The sequence below is a fragment of the Ochotona curzoniae genome, unplaced genomic scaffold (assembly GCF_017591425.1).
Source record: "Ochotona curzoniae isolate NIBS_2020 unplaced genomic scaffold, NIBS_Ocur_1.0 scaffold_4505, whole genome shotgun sequence".
Taxonomy (NCBI): domain Eukaryota; kingdom Metazoa; phylum Chordata; class Mammalia; order Lagomorpha; family Ochotonidae; genus Ochotona; species Ochotona curzoniae.
In genome coordinates this window covers 1517687-1536701 of record NW_024467118.1, presented here as the reverse complement: position 1 = coordinate 1536701, position 19015 = coordinate 1517687, and the positions used below count along the sequence as shown (strand labels likewise).

General features: G+C 64.6%; 1 protein-coding gene across 1 annotated transcript; it reads left to right on the top strand.

Annotated features, from left to right (window-relative positions):
- The first annotated feature begins 2416 nt into the window (after positions 1–2416).
- TRMT44 (tRNA methyltransferase 44 homolog) lies at positions 2417–12767 on the top strand. Its single transcript, XM_040966158.1, has 11 exons — positions 2417–2930; positions 3326–3440; positions 4015–4234; positions 4630–4698; positions 5165–5272; positions 5889–5960; positions 7670–7776; positions 8744–8927; positions 9243–9583; positions 10422–10534; positions 11247–12767. The coding sequence occupies exons 1-11, from the start codon at positions 2417–2419 to the stop codon at positions 11477–11479; spliced, it is 2076 nt and encodes a 691-aa protein (XP_040822092.1). The 3' UTR covers positions 11480–12767.
- The last annotated feature ends 6248 nt before the right edge of the window (positions 12768–19015 follow it).

Sequence of the window (19015 nt, the reverse complement as noted above, 5' to 3'; positions counted from 1 at the left end):
GTGTGCGCCTCCCATGTGATGTTTACTTTGTCCGGCTGGGTCCGGGGCGGGAGCCTAGTCCAACACCCCCACCCCACCCACTTTGAGGCTTGGAGGTTTATGATCCTCCCAAGCTCCAAAGTCCTGCAGGTGTAGGCCACAGTGCAAGGTCATTCAGTTTACACCCGGAATCGGGCAGTCGGTGGCCTGAGCTGGCTGGATCTGAACCCGAGTTTGCTCAGCAGTTTTTCATGTCATAGAGTGCCGAGCGCCCTGGAGTCTGGAAACTAGGGGCTTCAGGGTGGTGCTGCGCCATAGCTGCTCGAGCTGCCACATGCAGCACAGGCATCCCCCGTGGGCACCCACTGGAGTCCCGGCTGCTCCACTTCCTGTCCAGCTCCCTGCCGATGTGGCTGGGAAAGCAGCAGAGGCTGGCCCGAGGGCTCAGGCCCTGCGCCCACATGGGAGACCCAGGAGGCGCCCCTGGCATCACATCGGCCTAACTCGAGCTGATGCAGCCCTTTGGGGAGTGAACCGGGGGATGGAAGAGCTCTCTCTCTGTCACTCTGCCTTTTCACTAAATAAATAGGATCTTTAAAAAAATCAGTCATAGGGCCCGGCGCGGTGGCGCAAGTGGTTAAAGGTCCTCGCCTGGCACGCCCGGGATCCCATATGGGCGCCGGTTCTAATCCCGGCAGCTCGCTTCCCTTCCAGCTCCCTGCCTGTGGCCTGGGAAAGCAGTCGAGGATGGCCCAAAGCTTTGGGAACCTGCACCCGCGTGGGAGACCCGGAAGAGGCTCCTGGCTTCGGATCGGCATAGCATCGACCGTTGCGGCTCACTTGGGGAGTGAATCATCAGACGGAAGATCTTCCTCTCTGTCTCTCCTCTGTGTATATCCGCCTTTCCAACAAAAAATAATAAAAATAAATCTTTAAAAAAAAAAATCAGTCATAATAATACCCCCCATAAAGGCAAAATCACATGGTGACAGCCAACAGGTGCACGGAGCGGGGCGGCTGCATGGCCCCCCTCGGGGTCAGCTGTGTGCACAGAGGGACAAGCAGGGGCCGCTAGCAGCCTTCAGGCCTGCAGCTCACCTCTCCCCACGCCACTGACCGTGGCTGTGGCCGGTCCACAGCCTGGAACCCACCACGCTCAGGCCATCGCCGTCGCAGCCCACACACAGTAGCCAGCCGACTCGTACTGGTATCCAGAGGCGCCTCCAGGCTGTGCCCATGCCACCAGGTCTTCAGGCCATGGAGCTCTGGGGCAGCCGCACCAACACTGGAACAAGGAGACCACGTGTCTGCTGCAGATGGGAGCTCACAGGGAGTGACACCTCCCAGCTGCCAGGAGATGCCAGGCTAGGCCACGCCCCTGGACGTGACACACAGCGCAGGCTGGCAGGCTGGCGGTGACGTTCGCCACCGTGAAAGACGTGTTTTTTCTGTTGTGATCAAGCTAGCGCTCTTTGGCGTGAGGCTTGGGGTTTGCAAAGTTAGGAGTCCCTGGGAAGGGTTTTGGTTTTTATTTCTATTTTAAAATAAAAATTACTTCTGTGTAATACAGTTGTCACTGAGTCAAGGTAAGAGGGGCCTTGGAGGATCCCTGGTCCCTCTGCAGAGCCCGCCGCTGTCCTCAGGCCCAGCCAGCTCCTGGCCCACAGCTCTGTGCAGCTGTGCGGTGCTTGGGTCTGTCTGGGCTCATGGACAGCTCGGAGCACGGCTGAGCTCTGGCCCAGAAACCCCCAACTGCGTTCAGAATGCGGGTCTGTGCAGGTGAATCCACGTTTAAATGGGGTCCTCTGGGTTAGGGCGGCTCTCCTTGGAGGAGATGCCAGAACACGACTGGGCAGCCATGGAAAAGATGGGTCTCGTTCACAGGGCTCGAGTTGGCATGAGGGGCACTCCTGCTGTCCCAAAGACAAACCCAGCCAGGACGCCGGGAGCCAGGGCTGTGCGGACACTGCTCTGCGGGAAGAAAGGCCAGCAGGACCAGGCAAGATTTGCACCGCCCGCTTCTGTTTATTTCCTGATTTACGGATACATTACGACACTGGTCAACATCTATTGCTATTCTAGAGCCCTTCCATCTGCTTGGCTTACTCCCCGCAAAAACAAGCAGCCAGGACCGGGGCGCAGCCGGGAACCCCGCCCAAGCGTGCCACGAGGCCTGCAGGGACGCCGACACCGGGGCCACCCCGCCCGGCCCGGCCCCGACTCCCGCGCGCCCCGGCCCGGCCTCGACTCCCGCCCGCGCGCCCCGGCCCCGACTCCCGCGCGCCCCGGCCCCGACTCCCGCGCGCCCCGGCCCCGACTCCCGCGCGCCCCGGCCCCGACTCCCGCGCGCCCCGGCCCCGACTCCCGCGCGCCCCGGCCCGGCTCTCCGCCCCCCGTGACGCCATCGCGGCGCGCCGCAGCACACGCCCGGGTGGCCATGGAGCCCGCGGAAGTGGGCCGGGTGGAGGTGGCCGACCCGGGCGCCCGGCTCCCGGGGGGCTTCTGGGAGGCCGCGGCCGTGTGGCTGGAGAGGCCGCAGGTGGTCAACAAGCGGCTGTGCGGCGCGCGTCTGGAGGCTCGGCGCCGCGCCCTGCTGCCGGGCGCCCAGGCCTGCCCAGGCCCGCGGCCAGAGGAGCGGGATGGGGCGAGACGCGAGCCCGAGGAGGGCGCCCAGGCCCGGCCCCTGCGCGCCGAGGACCCCGCGCAGCCCGCTGGCGCCGCCGGCCGGGACGCTGACTTGGCGGCTGCCGCGGATCTGGATGCGCTCTGGGAAGAGTTCTCGGCGAGCCTCGCCAGCCGCCAGCCGGACATGCTGGCCTTCCTCGGGCGGCCCGCGGCGGGGGCGCAGCCGGGGGCGCGGCGCGAGCTGGAGGTGATCCTCCGAACCCTGATCCCCAAAGCAGGTCCCCATGGCGTGCGCGCGGCCCCGGCGAGAGAGATGGCCGTGCGAGGTGAGGGCGTGCTGGGTGCTGAGTTCCCGAGCATTCGAGAAGCCCAGGTGGGGCGGGGGCGCGGTTCCCCGCGTGTGCGGCACGAGGAGGCCGTGGGGTTTGGTTGGGCGCTTAGGGCGCGGAGCGGGGCGATCCATGGCCCCTGGAGCTCAGCACGCTCCCCCTCCGAGGCTGTCGCCTCGCTCCAGTCCCGGGTGACATGGCCCGTTAGCCCTCGTGGGCTCTGCCAGAACCGGCCCTGCTCATCGAGCTATGGGTCCCCGGTGGCCGCTCTCCCCTGGGCACCGCAGGCTTGGCCCACACTAACGGCTCCAAGACCCTCTCGGCGAGGCCTCCGTGTGGGCAGAGCTGATGCGCCCACACGCCACACTGAGCCGGTTCCTGCTCTCCCACAGACGTGGCCTGCGGGGCGCTGACTTTCTTCCCCCTGGAAGAGGACGGTGAGGGGAACCTGCACGTGCAGAGAAGCGGCGTGTACCGACTGGAGCTCAGTCGGAGTGGACAGGCCTGGTAAGAGCGCCCACTCTGACCCACGCCGCGCCTTCCCCGGGTTGGGTGCCCCGCAGCCGCTGGCCAGCTGAAGCTCTGGGAAGCGGGCAGAGGCTGCAGGTGGGCATCACGCCCCCTCCCCAGGCTCTGACCCGGGCTGGGGCGTCCCGCGATGGGGGCCTCACGGGGTGGCATGTGCCCCAGCGACAGTGGAAGCCTCAGCTCTCACCCGTTGTAGGGCCGCTCCCGTAGTGGCCAGAGTGCAAAGTCCCAGTGCAGCGTACCGGTGAGCGCCCTGTCTCTGTGCCTTCCTGGCCACCAGGATTCGGGGGCTCCTTCCCGGCTGAGCTGCTAATGCTGTAGCTGGGTCATGCTTCGACCGTCCCACCACACCACCTGGGGCTTCAAGCCCGTCGCGTTTGGGGACAGCAGGCCGTAGCAGCGTTTGAGGTGGGCGCATGGACTGCACCCAGGCCTGTCCGGGGGTCTGTTGCCATGGTGACATTCTGCACTGAGCTGCTGCGGGGTAGGTGAGCGGGTAATGGAGAAGCTGAGGGAAAACCATCCGCTCACTCATGTTTCTCTTGCTTTTAAGGTTCATATCTGTTTTAATTTTCTGTCCAGAAAGCTGGCACTCGGATGGAGTGGTCTGTCCCAGACCCAGCTGGCTTGGAGGGACGCTGCTGGCCAGGCTGGCCAGGTGGTGTGTGGCGAGCAGGAAGCGTGCCTTTAAGGACACCCTGTCGCTCGTCTGCGTGGCCAAGTACAGCAGGACCCACCAGGCGCTCAGAGAGAAGCACGGAGCCCTGGTGAAGGTGAGGCCCGCCTGCGGCTCGCTCAGTCTCACTGTGGGTTCGTGTTTGTGACCGGTCCTTCACACGGCCATGATGTGACTGTCAAGGTCCCAAGGCTCTGGCCCGTGCTTCACTGCTTTCCCAGGTCACAAGCAGGGAGCTGGATGGGAAGTGGGGCAGTCGGGACCCAGAGCAGTGTCCACATGGGGTGCTGGCAGTGGCCTTACCAGCTCTGCTCCAGGGCCAGCCCCCTCTGTGTCTCCTTGTGTCACCCCGCGTGTGCGAGACCAGTGATGGACCTGTGCCTTTGGTGGTGAACCTGCGTGTTTCATGGCTCGACTAGTCATGTCTGCCACTTGTGCGTGGCAGTTCTCGGGGCCTCGGGTGACTGACACTGGCTCGTGACCGCGTTTTAGGTGTGGCCTGAAGTCACCGACCCTGCCAAGTTCGTTTATGAGGATGTGGCGATTGCAGCATACCTGCTGGTAAGGGCGCGTTGCGGGGTGCAGAGGCAGGCCACAGCCGGTGGGCTTCCGGCTCTGGGGGAGCAGGTTGCAGTGGCAGGATGGGCTGCGGGCGTCAGGCCGCACCTGCGTGTCTGTGTCTCCGGGGAGGCGCTCCTCGGTGCAGGCCCCCCGTGACTCCAGCTCTTTCCCTCACTAGCTTGCTAGCTGGTAATTACCTGCCGACTTACAACATCTTGTCATGTTACCAACTGAGTATTTGCAGAGAAAGCATAACAAGTCCACTGAAGCCACGCGGACGTGGCAGGCTGGGGGCACACGGCCCAGCTGCACCGGGAGGGTGGGGAGCAGCGGCTGATTTGGGCCGGCTCTGCTGCCCCGAGGCCCGGACCCCTGGCTGTGGAATCTGTGATGCAGGGGGAGTCGTGAGTTGCTGTGGAAGCAGGCGCACCGCCAGCTGCCGTGGCTCTCCCTTTGTCCCTCCTAGGTCCTCTGGGAAGAGGAGCGAGCTGCCAGGGGCGTGACGGCCAAGCAGTCCTTCGTGGACCTGGGCTGCGGGAACGGCCTCCTGACTCACATCCTGTGCAGCGAAGGGGTGAGGCCGCCTGTGCACAGAGGCCCCGGGCTGTGGAGGGGCTCTCGCAGCGTGGGGCCTGCTGTCGGCGCTTGCTGGGGCTGTGGGGGCACAGAGTGGGGTGGCGCTGCCCCTGGGGAAGCCCAGGATCTGGCTGGGAGAACCATGGCTGCACATGGGCCGCCACTTGGCCAGCGTGCTGCCAGCACCCAAGGTAGCAGCGCCCGCGGTAACGGCGCCAGCTGAGAGCAAGAGGAGCTTTTGGTCGCAGTCCCTGCAAGAACTTGTGTGGGGGCTGTTGACGTGTGACAGGCGACCCCAGAGCTGACCTGGAGCCCACGGGCATGTCCTGGGAGCCGCCTGCCCAACCTGCAGGAAGCGAGGTTCCCCGGGGCCTACCTGGGACTGGCAGCTGAACAGGGCTCAGAACTCCACTGTGGGGACAGGCCAGCCCTCAGGCCATTGTGTCCCCTCCCCTCCGGTTTCCCAGCTCCTCTGGCCGCCCTGCAGGGGTGGGGGCCTGGGCCAGGCGGCTGGGCTGCGCCAACACATGCTCCGGGCTACTGGTCGTGCTGGAGCCATGGAGCTTGTTTGGTCTCCATGGCGGGCGGCACTAATGGGCTCCCCTCTGCTGCAGCATCCAGGCCGCGGGATAGACGTGCGGAGGAGAAAGATCTGGGACCTGTACGGGCCGCAGACACGCTTGGAGGTAAGGGCTGCCCTTTGGCGTGGGCCCGTGAGGCCCACGTTCCTGAACACTCTACTGTGGAGGGGACAGGGTGGCCGGGGTGCCCCAAGGAGAGACGCTGCTATTCCCCTGGAGGGGACGCCGCGCTCTGCTCGTCACGTGGGCCTTGGGAGCCTCGTGGGACTTCCTCCTGCCCAGCCCTTGGAGGGGCTGTGCGGGGCCGGGGGAGGGTCTCTCCAGGGCCAGGGACCTCGCCCATGGCCTAGAATGCCAGGTGGCTGGACAGGGCCGGAGAGGCTGTGCAGGGTCGAGGGGCACACGGACAGGCTGGCTTTGTGCAGGAATTCTCAGATCCACTCGTGGTTTGGTTTTGTTGTAAGGTGTGCTCATTTTTATTGGAAAAGCAGAGTTACAGAGAAGGGAGAGAGGGCCCCTGGCTCACTCCCCAGAGGGTTGCCGTGGCTGGCGCTGAGTGTTCCGGGGCCTGAAGCTTGTCTGGGCTCACACGTGGGACGTGGGACGAGTTCACAGGCCCTAGGGGGCTCACAGGCGGCATGGCTGCACCGCTGGGTGATTTGAAAGGCAGAGTTAGAGAGAGCTTCCTCCTGCTGATTGGCTCCCCAGAATGGCCGCAGCAGCCTGGGGCTCCGTGTGGGTCTTCTGGACGCGCGAGGGGCCCGGGCGCTCGGACCAGCTTCGCAGCTGTGTTAGCAGGGAGCTGGATCGGGAGCGGGGCAGCCGGGACTGGTGCAGGCGCTCCGGTGCGGCAGCCAAACGCAGCAGCTGCCTATGGCGCAGTGCAGCCCCTGTGTTCCCTACGTGCGCGTCTCCCTCTCCTCCTCTCGCGCCTCAGGCTCTCTCTCCTCCTCTGCCTCTCTCCTCCTCTCGCGCCTCTGGCTCTCTCTCCTCCTCTCACGCCTCTGCCTCTCTCTCCTCCTCCGCCTCTCTCGCCTCCTCTGCCTCTGCCTGTCTCTCCTCCTCTGCCTCTCTCTCCTCCTCTGCCTCTCTCTCCTCCTCCGCCTCTCTCGCCTCCTCTGCCTCTGCCTGTCTCTCCTCCTCTGCCTCTCTCTCCTCCTCTGCCTCTCTCTCCTCCTCCGCCTCTCTCGCCTCCTCTGCCTCTGCCTGTCTCTCCTCCTCCTCTGCCTCTGCCTGTCTCTCCTCCTCTGCCTCTCTCCTTCTCTCGCGCCTCTGGCTCTCTCTCCTCCTATGCCTCTCTCTCCTCCTCCGCCTCTCTCGCCTCCTCTGCCTCTGCCTGTCTCTCCTCCTCTGCCTGTGGCTTTCTCCTCCTCTGCCTCCCTCAGCCCTCGCTCCCTTGAATGGCTTGTCTGCTTTGTCCATTGATGGCCCGCTACTGACGAGAGAGGCTGCTGTGTTGTCCGAGTCCATAATGTGGGAAGCCCGCTGCCCAGCCTGCCTCGCTCTGTGAGCTGTGCACACGGCAGGTCACCCCCGGGACCACGGTGCCCACGTGCGGACGACAGGCCTCTGAGCCCGCCTCGGATCCCCTGAAGGCCTGGTGGCTTTCCCGTGGCCGTGGCTCCCCCTCGTGTCGGCCGAGCGTCCACTTGTCAGAGAGCAGTGTCTCTCCGACCGTGACCCTGGAGGTGCCCGTGCCATTCACGAGGGCGGGTGGCTTGGCCAGCTCGGCGCCGGTGACCTGGGCGGGCTGCATCAGGCGACCAGGGCCACAGCGGCTGTGCATTCAGGCGCATCCTGTGTCACTCTGGTAGGAAGAGGCCATCTCCCCAAGTGACAAGACCCTGTTCCCTGGCGTGGATTGGCTCATTGGTAACCACTCGGACGAACTCACGCCCTGGATCCCCGTCATTGCGGCCAGGTAAGTGGGCGCCGCCCGCCGGCTGCGGCTGCCAGGCTCTTGGGGCAGGGCCGGCTCAAGTCGGTTTTTACAGACGTAAGTGACAGAGAAGACAGTCTTCGTCCACTGGTTTGTTCCCCAGAAGGCCGCCCTGGCCAGGGCCAGGCCCGGCTGAAGTCAGCCACTGGGAGCTTCATCTGGTCTCCCACGTGGCTGCGGGGGCCTGGCGTGTGGGCCATCTTAAGCTGCTTTTCCGGGTGCGTTAGAGAGCTGGATCACAGTTAGACACCCAGGACTTGAACCAGTGCCCATATGTGGTGCTGGCATGACAGGTGGTGGCTTTGCACACTGTGCCACCACACTGGCCCCTTAGTAGCTCGAGGTCGGTGAACTGCCAGCTTGGGGTTGACATAAATTCCACCTGTTCTGCTTCTACTGAACCTTGTAAACTCTGACTCCTGGTGAGTGATGTCACGGTGCGGTGACACCAGTCTCGGCGTCCGTGGCCTCTGCGGCGTGCATGCACCCTGTGTGGAGGTGCTGCCGTGGGAGAACAGGGCTCCCCTCTGCAAGCCATCCCGGTCAAGCTGCTGGCAGCCAAGCCAAGCCCTTGAGGCAGGGTGTGCCTGGGCACGTGCCCAGGGCTCTGTTCCAGCTTGGCCCGGGGGCAAAGGCTCACGGACTGAATTCTCTGAGAGTCTCTGGTGACAGACCCGAAACAGGTGTCCTGCTTGGACCCAGCTGGGGGCTGGCAGGCTGCATCTGTGAAGGAGCCAGTGCTGCCAGCTGGGCACGGTGCCCACCCCAGTCCACTGTCCCTGCCACTGCAAGTTCCTGGCCAGCTGGGCATGGTACCCGCGAGGCTGTCCCAGTGGCCCACCCCTGCCCGCTGTGTCCCTCCCACCGCAGGTCCCTGGCCAGCTGGGCACGGTGCCCGCGAGGCTGTCCCAGTGGCCCACCCCTGCCCGCTGTGTCCCTCCCACCGCAGGTCCTCCTATGACTGCCGCTTCTTCGTGCTGCCCTGCTGCTTCTTTGACTTTGCCGGCAAGTACCGCCGCCAGCACAGCCAGAAGACACAGTACCGCGAGTACTTGGATTTCGTGCAGGAAGTGGGGCGGACCTGTGGCTTCCACGTGAAGGAAGACTGCCTGCGGATCCCTTCAACCAAGCGGGTACGCGGGCGTGGGCTGCTGCACAGTGGGTCCCAGGGCACCGTGGCGGCCCCTGAGCCTGTGTTCCTCAGGGCTGGCCAGTGGGGGCGCGTTGGACACCCAGTGCTGTGCAGGCGTGGGTGTCAGTCAGGCCAGGGCAGCGGTGGTGGGGTCCCTTGTAGTGGCTCTGGATGGGCGGTTTTCCGCCTGAAGCTCACAGCATCGTTGATTAGAGTCGGGTGTTTGATGCTGTGTGTCTGAAAGCTTCCTGTCTCCTGCGCGGGGTTCGGTGCACCGCGACTGTCGCGCATGGCGCCTGTGCTTCCCACCTCGCAGGTCTGTCTCCTGGGGCAGTCCAGGACGTACCCGCCCACCGCCGAGGCCGCTGTGGACGAGCGCAGGGCCCAGTTCATCCGCAGCAGGCAGGGCTGCCCTCCGAGCCCGCCTGCCCTGGAGCCGCCGCCTCCTCCATCTCCTGTCCCCGAGGCCTCAGACCCCTGGCTGCCTGGATTTAGGCCCCGGGAGAAAGCTGAGCCCACCAGGAACTGCACCTCCCTGCCCCGTGACTTCGTGGACCGGGTGGTACTACAGGTGGCCAGTCTGCTGTTGCGGGGAAGGCCGCTCAAGCCAGGACGTGCCTCGAGTGGGGATGTGCAGGCCTGGGACGCAGGAGGTACGTGCTGTTCCTGTGTTGCCGTGGCCCTCGGCACAGACCATGCTGGAACTGTTGGGCATTCAGGCAGTCCTGGGGGAAGTCGAGGCTGAGAGCGGGTGATCCGGCTCAGAGGCTGGGAATGACCCCCCGGGTGGCAAGGGTCTCGCGCCCTGGAGATTCTGAGTTCGGTTCCCAGAGCGCACACACTGGCAGGTCTGCATTCCTGCAGCCCAGTCCAAACAGGGATGCCAGACAGCCGCCAGAGGGCACCCGGGGACCGTGTGGGTGGCAGCCCGCCCAGGCTTGCTTGTGGGAGAGTGGGATCCCGTCTGGGCGGGGCCCTGTGCCTGCCCAGATGTGGCAGCTCCACTCGGCCCGTCCTCTGCTGTGACAGCTGATGCAGTCCTGCTTGCAACGACTCCTCAGGGCTTAGCTTGGGGCAGGAGTACAGCCACAGCCAAGGGAGCCAGAACCCTAGGGCCCCGGGCCGTGTTGAGCCCTGACTTGTGGCTCTGCACCCACCACTGGTGCACCTGGGAGGAGCCGGGGCCGGTGGGAGCCGGTCTCGGCCGGTGGGAGCCGGTCTCAGCCGCCGGTTCATCTGCTGTTCCGGGATGAGCCCATCCCATTGGTGATAGGTCAGGATGTTCTGAAATGCTCCTGGATCCTCAAAGTGGGAATTATAATGCTGGAGGCTCCATGACCCCATTAGGGACCCAGGGCAGTGGCTCGGGCAGCGGTGCCACTGTGGGCCCTGGTACCCGGAGCTGAGGTCTGGCCCAGCAGCTGGCAGCGGGGCACCGGGCCAGCAGGGAGCTCACACAGTCCCTGCTTGGGGGAACCCCCGTGTCTGCAGAGAGCCGCTCCTTGGCTGAGGTGGCCTGTGTGCTGGACGGCGAGACGCTGCGGCGGCTCAAGCGGGAGTGTGGGGGGCTGCAGACGCTGCTGCGAAACAGCCACCAGGTGTTCCAGGGTAAGTCTGGAATGGGGTGCGGAGCCCCTCGGGGGGGCCAGAGCCACGACTTTCCAAGCAGCTGCCCAGGCCCACTCCCTCCTGCCCTGGTGTGCCTGGGTCTGCCTTTGGCTGTAGACGCCTCCCTTTGGAGGTCTTGGCACAGGCCTCCCTCTGAGGGCTTTCTGGAACTTTCAGCCTGGTCTAACGTCAGGAGGACAGCCTGGAAGGGGGAGGATGTGATCAGGAGGCCTGGTGCAGAGTATGTGTGCCCCGCCCGGTGCTCCCAGGACCGCGGTTGACGGCCAAGGGCATGGCCTGGGTGGCCCACTGGGGAGCTGGCTGGGGCACAGCCACACTCTGGGATAGAGCCACCGCAAGACGCGGGGCATGGAGCCAGCTCTGCACTGGCAGTGCGGGGCCACCTCTGCCGCTCCAGAAAGGCCTGCCCTGGCCCTGCAGACCGCTCCCAAAGCTGCCTCTGCCCACCCGCGCAGCCCGAGGGAGCCTGCGAGGGCCTGGCTGTGAGGCTGCAGCCCCATCCGATTGGGGCGCACACCGGGCAGCCCGTGTCACTGAGCTGCGGCCCCACAGCCCGTGTGGGAGCGCTGGCTTGAGGGCCAGTTGCTCCATGTCCGGTCCAGCTCCCTGCTGAGCTGCCGGGAGGGCCCCAGGACCTGCCAGGCCTCCCTGGAGTGCCCGTCCCGGTGACAGTGGCATTTCCCACCCACAGTTCTCCATGGGAGGGTGCGCATTCGTGACTGGCGGGAAGAGGGGCCACCCCAGGCCTTGCGGCCAGGCGCCGGGCGGAGACAGGCCTCGGAGGCCCGCAAGACCCGCACCTGCTGGTTCTTCTCTCACCACCCTGACGGCTGCGTCCTGCCTGCCCACCGCTGCCCATTTGCCCACGGGCCAGAGGACCTGCGGCCGCCCCTGACCCCCATGAGGAAACAGCAAATTCCATGAGCCACATACTGTGTAATCTGCAGCCTGGTCGGAGGCCGAGCCGAGAGCAGGGCTCCCCACCCGCCAGGCCCTCCTGGCCCTGGGCGGCTGAGGCACCCTGGGCCTGTCTCAGCTGAGGCCAGAGTCCCACCCAGCCCTCATTGTTGCACCTGCTCTCTCCTCACCCCCGTAACTAGAGGCCCACTCTGCCACGAGGCAGCCACCCGACATTCCTTCGGCCACAGCCCCGGTCCCTGGCGGGCAGGCTTGGGCAATGGGGACAGGGGAGATGAGAAGGCTGTGCTGTCCTCATCTCCCCCGCTTTCCCTCCCTGCCCCGGCTTCTCCCCTGCAAGGCCTCAGGAGAGACTCCTCAGGGCCCAGGGCACCCCTGCAGACATGGCCCTCATGGTGTTGCTGCCCCTGGCCACTCTCCCTACAGCAGGGTCACGGACAGAGGGGCTCCAAAGAGCCATACCTCCTGCAAGGAGCCCTCTGCCCCAGCCGAGGGCCGAGTGTGTCTGTCCAGCGCAGCCTCCTCCGCGAGTCCCAGGGCAGTGGCCATAGCTCCCACATCTGCTCTGGGTACTCGTGGGTTCCAGAGCCGTGGCACCGGGTGGACAGGGGGGCTTGGGCTGAGAGCTGGGCTCAGCACCCCTCCCCAGCTAGCGCTACCATATACTTCACCAGGGCCCTATGGTGTCCACCAAGACACCCCCTGAGGGCTTCAATGTTCATCTCTGAAGGGTTGGGATGGAGCAGGTGGCATGCCAGCGTGGCGCTGGCTGGGGGTGCCCAGCCATGTCCTGTCACAGGCAGGCGGACAGCTGCCCTAAGCCCCGAGGTTGGGCTGACAGGGTATGTCAGCAGTATCCATGGCAGTGGGAATGGCGGGCCGGGCAGAAACTGCTGGTACAGGTGCTGGTGGCAGACCCTGGAGGTGATGGGGACTACTGGAGCGATGGTCCCGGCAGGGCCACGGGGAGAGCCGTGGCATGGCCGCCTGCACACGGACACTTGAGGGGTGTGGGCCAGGTGGCTGTGAGTTGCCATGGCCAGAGCGATCGGGTAGGCTTCTTACCAGCTCAGGGCTCTGCCCTCGGACACCCGCAGCTAGCTGCTCTGTGCCCTGGCACTGGGCCGGGCTGTCTGTGTGCCCCTGAGGGTCTGTCGGGCGCCAAGGTCAGCGTCCATGGGGAGTGGCCCCCAGGCCAGCTCTGTGGAGTCTGCCACGGCCCCGGGCTGAGCTGTGGCAGGCCGAGACCCCAGTGGAGCAGCCACAAGGAGTGTGAGTTCGCCACAGTCATAGCAAAAACAATAAAAGCTGGCTTGTTTACAGAGCATGGTCAGTTAACTTGATTGTTTTTTTAAAAAGATTTATTTATTTATTGGAAAGTCAGATATACAGAGAGGAGGAGAGACAGAGGAAGATCTTCCGTCCGATGATTCACTCCCCAAGTGAGCGCAACGGCCGATGCTATGCCATTCTGAAGCCATGATCCAGGAACTTCTTCCGGGTCTCCCATGCGGGTGCAGGGTCCCAAAGCTTTGGGCTATCCTCGACTGCTTTCCCAGGTCACAAGCAGGGGGCAGGATGGGAAGTGGAGCTGCCGGGATTAGAACCAGCGCCCATATGGGACCCCGGCACGTTTAAGGCGAGGACCTTAGCCACTAGGCCACGCTGCCAGGCCTGAGCTTGATTGTTTTTGCATGCACAGCGAGGAAAGGGCCGTGCTGTATTAGAAAGCCCAAGACCACAGCCCCAGCTCGCTGTCGCTCGGAGCCACCCTCGTGTCCGCCACAGGGGCTCACAGACCTCCCGTGCCAACAGGCTTTGGCGCCTGTGCCCAGTCCCACCTTCCCAGGTGTGTGCTGCACAGGAAGCAGGTTGTCTGCAGTGCCGGCATCCCCTGTGGGCGCTGGTTCGAGTCCTGGCTGTTCTGGCCAATGTGCCTGGAAGATAGTGGAAGGTGGCCACCCAGGAGGGGGACCAGGATGGGACTTCTGGCTTCTGCCTACCCCAGACGTGCGACTGTGGTGAGTGAGGCTGTTGGTAAAAGGTCTTCCTCTGCTTTTCAGATAAACAAATCTTTGGGAAAAAACTGGGTGTTTGAGAAACATCTGAATTCTTTTAGGCTGTTCCCTTAGTCATGAGAAACGGTAGCAGCGACACAGAAACTCCAGCTCCTTGGGGAGGTGGGCTGAGTCCCCAGCGGTGGTGTACCCCAAAGAGAGACCCAGAGCAAGGGGGGCTGGGAGGGGACAGCCTGCAAGCAGGACAGGGACACGGAAGCAGGTGCCCTCAGGGAGCTGGGGCCAGCACACTGCCAGTGCCTCCCAGGATGCCCAGGAAAACCGTGGGGTGGTGAGCAGGGTCAGGGGGTGGTGAGCAGGGTCAGAGGGTGGCTCACATCACCCCTGCAGGGGTGTCCTGACCAGCTTGATGAGACCAGCCCAGGGGTCCTCGGCCCAGCCCTTTCTCCCTGCCTGGCAGGAACCAGCCTGGGGCTTCAGGGCAGGTGCATGCAGCCCCACGGGGGTCCTCGCCCCCTCGCAGGCAAGCCCCATAGCCCCTAGCACCTGTCTCCTGTGCTGCGCCCCCTCCTTAGGGCTCTCTGCATTTGGTTAAACCATGCGCTGGGATCCCTTATGGGCACCAGTTCATGTCCCAGTGGCCCTCGGGCCGGGCTGTGGGTTTGGGTTTCTGGCTGCTGGCATTGGCCCCGCTTCCCCACCGCCACGGGAGGTGACGGGGGAGCTGGCAGGTGCCAGTCTGTCTACTGCCAGTGCTTTCCAAGGAATTTCCCATGGTCCTTGTGTAGCCACCTCATGTGGATTTCAAAGTATGTCATTTCAAGGAAATGTTCACGTGGAACAGACCAGTTTAGCAATAATCCCAAATACATGTATTCCATAAAACCTTTTTTTCTATGAAACGTAGGCCAAGGGTCCTCGCATTTATTGCATTCAGCAGTGTTGCCCTGTCTCCATCCGCAAGTTTAAGCATGGCGCGGTTCACTGGCGTTAGGGCTTTAGCTTGGGGGAGAAGTTTGTCCGTGAACATGGGCTTACACTCACCTGAGTCTTACAGTCAGACCTAACCCGCTCCGGCCACTGGCTCCAGCCACTTCCTCATCCTGGAAGCCCCTACCCTGAGCTGCACTGGAGCGGGGGACTGCTGGCACGAATCTCCACCCCCACCGTGGGGTGGGCCACCGCCATGTTCACGACCTTGGGTGGCCTGGCTGGCAGCCCAGGCGGGGATCGGCACAGGCCTTCCCCAAGGCATGCGTTCGGGTCCGGTCAGTAACCCGAGATGGACTTGGGTCCATCTTGAGAACTCCAAACACTGGCCAGCAGAGGGGGGCGCCCACAGGTCCCGCCCCCTCGGCCTTTTCTGCTGGGAGCTTGCTTAAGTACTTGTTTACATTTCAGGGAACAAACCTCCCAGTGACCCCTCCTGGGTCTGCCTGCCTGCTGGCCTGAGTGCACGTGACAGTCATGGGGGTGGGGAGCGGCTTCAGCCGTGGCTGCAGGCGCGGTCCACGCCACTGGCTCCTGCGCAGGTTTTCTGCACTGTTCTGGTCCTGCGTGACCAAGCAGACATCTGCCGGGGAGGACAGAGGGCTCCCTTTGTTGCCATTCTGAGCCCAGAGTGTTCCCAGGGCCCGGGTGGTCAGCACAGCTGCCTGGCCACATCTTCCCCACTGGAAGTCGGGCATGCTGAAAGTCGCATTCCTCAGAGGGGCGGCCGAGTCACGCCAGCTCTGCTGCTGGGAGCTGCGTGGCCATGGCTGCTGCCCGTGGCTTCCTCCATCCCGTCCATGGTACAAGAAAAGGCCCAGATGGCTCTGCCTTGTGTCTGTCCCTGGACGTCAGCAGAGGACGGAAGACAAGGCCACGCCACGTGGGCCCAAGGTGGCGGCTTCGGGCTCTAGATCTGGGTCCCGTCACCTATCAGGACAGCCTCCCAGGAATCGGGAGAACCCGCAAGGCCTGTCAGGGCTTCCCACGGCCCTGGCCCAGGCAGGTGCCCTGGGGCCTGTAGGCGGCTCTGGAACGTGGTACTCAGGGACGGTGGGCACAGCCTGTCTTCTGTCCCCTCCCTGCGCCTAGGTGAGCTTCAGAATCGGGAAGGAAGAAAAAGAACTGTCCCCACACCCCAGAACATCAACATGGCTCTCAGTGGGACCCCCCCATGGGAGCCATGGACACTGCACAGGCCGACCTTGGCTTTGTAGGGACCACATCAAGTCATGCTTCCCATGGACAGGTCCCATCCATCTCGCAGGCTGGGCTGCCGTGTGAGTGTGGTGTGCACTGGGATCCCCAGGTCTTCCCAGTCCTGGGCAGGAAGGCCTGGGCCGAGGTCCCCATGAGGATTTGGGAGACGCCAGAGGCTGGTGTGCAGGGCGGGCAGGTCCTGTTGAGTGGGCTGTGTCACCAGCCACCTGGGAGGTGCAGGCCAGGAGGCTCAGGGCTAACCCTCGGCACCTGGCGTCCACGCTGCGGCGCTCCAGACCAAGGACACAGAGAGATGGCAGGTGCCATATGCAAGCTCAGCTTGTGTCCCAGTCTCTGTTGGGCTCCCACCTGGGCAGGGGCACCCATGGGGCTCCTCAGGCCCGTGGGGTCCCTGACTGGGCAGGGTGGCCAGTGGCAGGCACGGCCGTGGGGCCCCTCAGGCCCATGGGATCCTGCCTGGGCAGGGTGGCCCGTGGGCAGGCACAGCCGTGGGGCCCCTCAGGCCTTCGTGTGCAGTGCAGTTTCGTTCCCCAGTCTGGGACTTGACAGAAGCTGGTTTGCAGCCAGGGTCTTCGTAGACATCGAGGGCCCTCAGCTGAGGAAGGGGTCCTTACCTGTGGACAGAGAGACCAAAGTGACACTAGGGGTGCAGCGAGAGCTGGGGGTCCTGCAGGCAACAGAGGCAGGGAGGAGAGGGGAGGGAGACCTCCAGATGGGGGCTCCCTGGCCTGCAGTGAGGCACATCATGATTCCTGGGCAGAGCTGGGGCCACAGCAGCCTGGTTCCACATGTGGCCTCTCAGACAGGTGGCCTCTAGGGAGGGCCGGGGTCCGTGTCAGCCCACAGGCTGCAGCTCGATGCCCTGTCCCCCTCCTCAGGGGTGGTACCCTCACGGCTGCTGTGTCCCTGGAGAAGTCACAGGTAACCACCAGCAGGCTGGCACCAGCGGGCAGCATGTGGAGGGCACAGGAGGTCACCCTCCCTCGACTGCCCGAGGCGTCTGCACTGCCCCCTCGCATGGATGGGGACCTCAGGAGGCAGGGGCTCTTGCCCGAGGTCACACGGCAGTCTGCAGCCCCAGAGCTGGGGCCAGCCCCCTCTCCCCAGCACCCACTATGTCCAGGGGCCTCCAATGGCCGCCCTGGCCCTGCCCGGGACTCTCGGCTGGTGGGAGGGGGTTCTGTGGCAGGGGCTGGAGCAGGGGGCATCCTCAGCCACCCAGAAAGGTTGTTGACAGGAAGTCGCTTGGCGCCTTCCCTGGTCTCAGCCACACACACACAGCAAAACAAAAGCAAACCTCAGCCAGCAGCCCACGCGCCGGCGCTGACTGCCAGGCCTGAGCCGGCGGTGCGGCAGGGGCCGAGTTCACCTGACTTAACCTCCGTTCCAGGCTCTGGGGTGCGTCCCCTCTGCCCGCCCAGGGCCTTCCTGCCAAGTGCTGTGTCTGCACGCGCTGGGGCCCCTGGGGCCGTGGGGAGGAGGCTGCTGGCCAGGCACGTGCGCCTGGGACCCGCCCCGCATCTTTGGCTGGAAGACCGCAGCTCACTCCCAAGCTGCAGGGTCAGCTGGGGCCAGAGGGGTCAAGGATGGGAGGACCCAGAAGTGTGGAATGGCTCCGACTTCACCACCCAGGCTGGACCCACCGGGCCTGCCCAGCCCGGAGTGGAGCCGCCTCCAGCTGCCAGCAGGCGCTTGCCCATGGGGAGGTCCCAGGGAGCTGGCTGCAGGGAGAGCGTGTCCTTGTCCCCAGGGATTCTGATCCTGTATCCCCTCTTGGGACGGGGCAGGGTGGGGAGCAGAGCCAGCGGGGGCTCTGCAGTGGGACTTTAGTGCCCAGGTGGGCCACTCTGAGGCCGGGCACCTCCCTGTGTGCCAGCTGTCGTCGGGCCTGTGCTGTGATGGGGAGGGAAGCAGGGGCTCCTGCCAGAACAAACCGAGGCCAGGGAGACCAATGGGCACAAGGGGCGTGGCTACCCTCGCTGGGAGGCAGCCACCGTGGGTCCCTCTCTGGGAGCTGGAGCCGCTGAGGGAAGTGGAGGGTGGGGGCGCCCGGGAAGTGGGGAGGGTCCTGCTGTGTCCCCAGTGGTCCCTATAAAACTGCTGAGCTCCTGGTCAGTCACGGGGTTGGACCCTGGGTTCCCAGGGCAGCTCCTGCAGGCTTTGGGGGAGCGCTTCCCCATTCCTGTGCCCCACAGCCTCTCATCCTGATGGGCCGACCCCCTGCACACTCTGCCACAGGCATGCCCTTCCAGTGGCTGAGGGCCACCTCAGCGCAGGGCTCCTCCTGGGCTCCACGTGTCTGTGGCGGTGTCGGCACCGTGACGCTGCCACCCTCTGCTGGGGACCTGGGAGGTGGGTGGCAGGATGAATTCAGAGGGCAGATGCCCAGTGGCCCATGGCTGGGGCCCTGGACGAGAGGTCCTACGAGGGAGCACCTCCCACCACCACCCCCATCACCCCCTCCCACCACCACCATCACCACCTCCCACCACCACCCCCTCCCACCACCACCATCACCCACCACCACCCACCACCACCACCACCACCACCCACCACCACCCACCACCACCACCACCTCCTCCCACCACCACCATCACTACCACCACCATCACCCACCACCACCACCCACCACCACCACCACCTCCTCCCACCACCACCATCACTACCACCACCATCACCCACCACCACCACCCACCACCACCCACCACCCACCACCACCACCACCTCCTCCCACCACCACCATCACTACCACCACCATCACCCACCACCACCACCCACCACCACCACCACCCACCACCACCACCACCACCACCACCACCACCACCACCACCTCCTCCCACCACCACCATCACTACCACCTCCCACCACCATCACCACCCCCTCCCACCACCACCACCTCCTCCCACCACCACCATCACTACCACCACCATCACCCACCACCACCACCCACCACCACCACCACCCACCACCACCACCACCACCACCACCATCACCCACCACCACCCACCACCACCACCACCATCACCCACCACCACCCACCACCACCACCACCACCACCTCCTCCCACCACCACCATCACTACCACCTCCCACCACCACCACCCCCTCCCACCACCACCACCACCACCACCACCACCTCCTACCACCACCATCACCACCATCGCCCCTCATCGCCGAGGACTCACTGTGCTAGGCAGTGCAGCCTCTTGGTTGAGGTTCCCAGGGACCTGGCTGGGATGTCCCACTGGTAACAGTGCTCCCTGTACCACTGTTTCTTGGGAATCCCCACCCCAGCTGATTGGAAGCATGAAGTG

Bases quoted from the DNA above. Each gene is read 5' to 3' on its own strand.
- TRMT44 (XM_040966158.1), top strand. From the start codon at position 2,417: ATGGAGCCCGCGGAAGTGGGCCGGGTGGAGGTGGCCGACCCGGGCGCC. The intron at 5,273-5,888 runs GTGAGGCCGCCT...CCTCTGCTGCAG, and splicing joins ACATCCTGTGCAGCGAAGGG to CATCCAGGCCGCGGGATAGA. The intron at 7,777-8,743 runs GTAAGTGGGCGC...CTCCCACCGCAG, and splicing joins ATCCCCGTCATTGCGGCCAG to GTCCTCCTATGACTGCCGCT.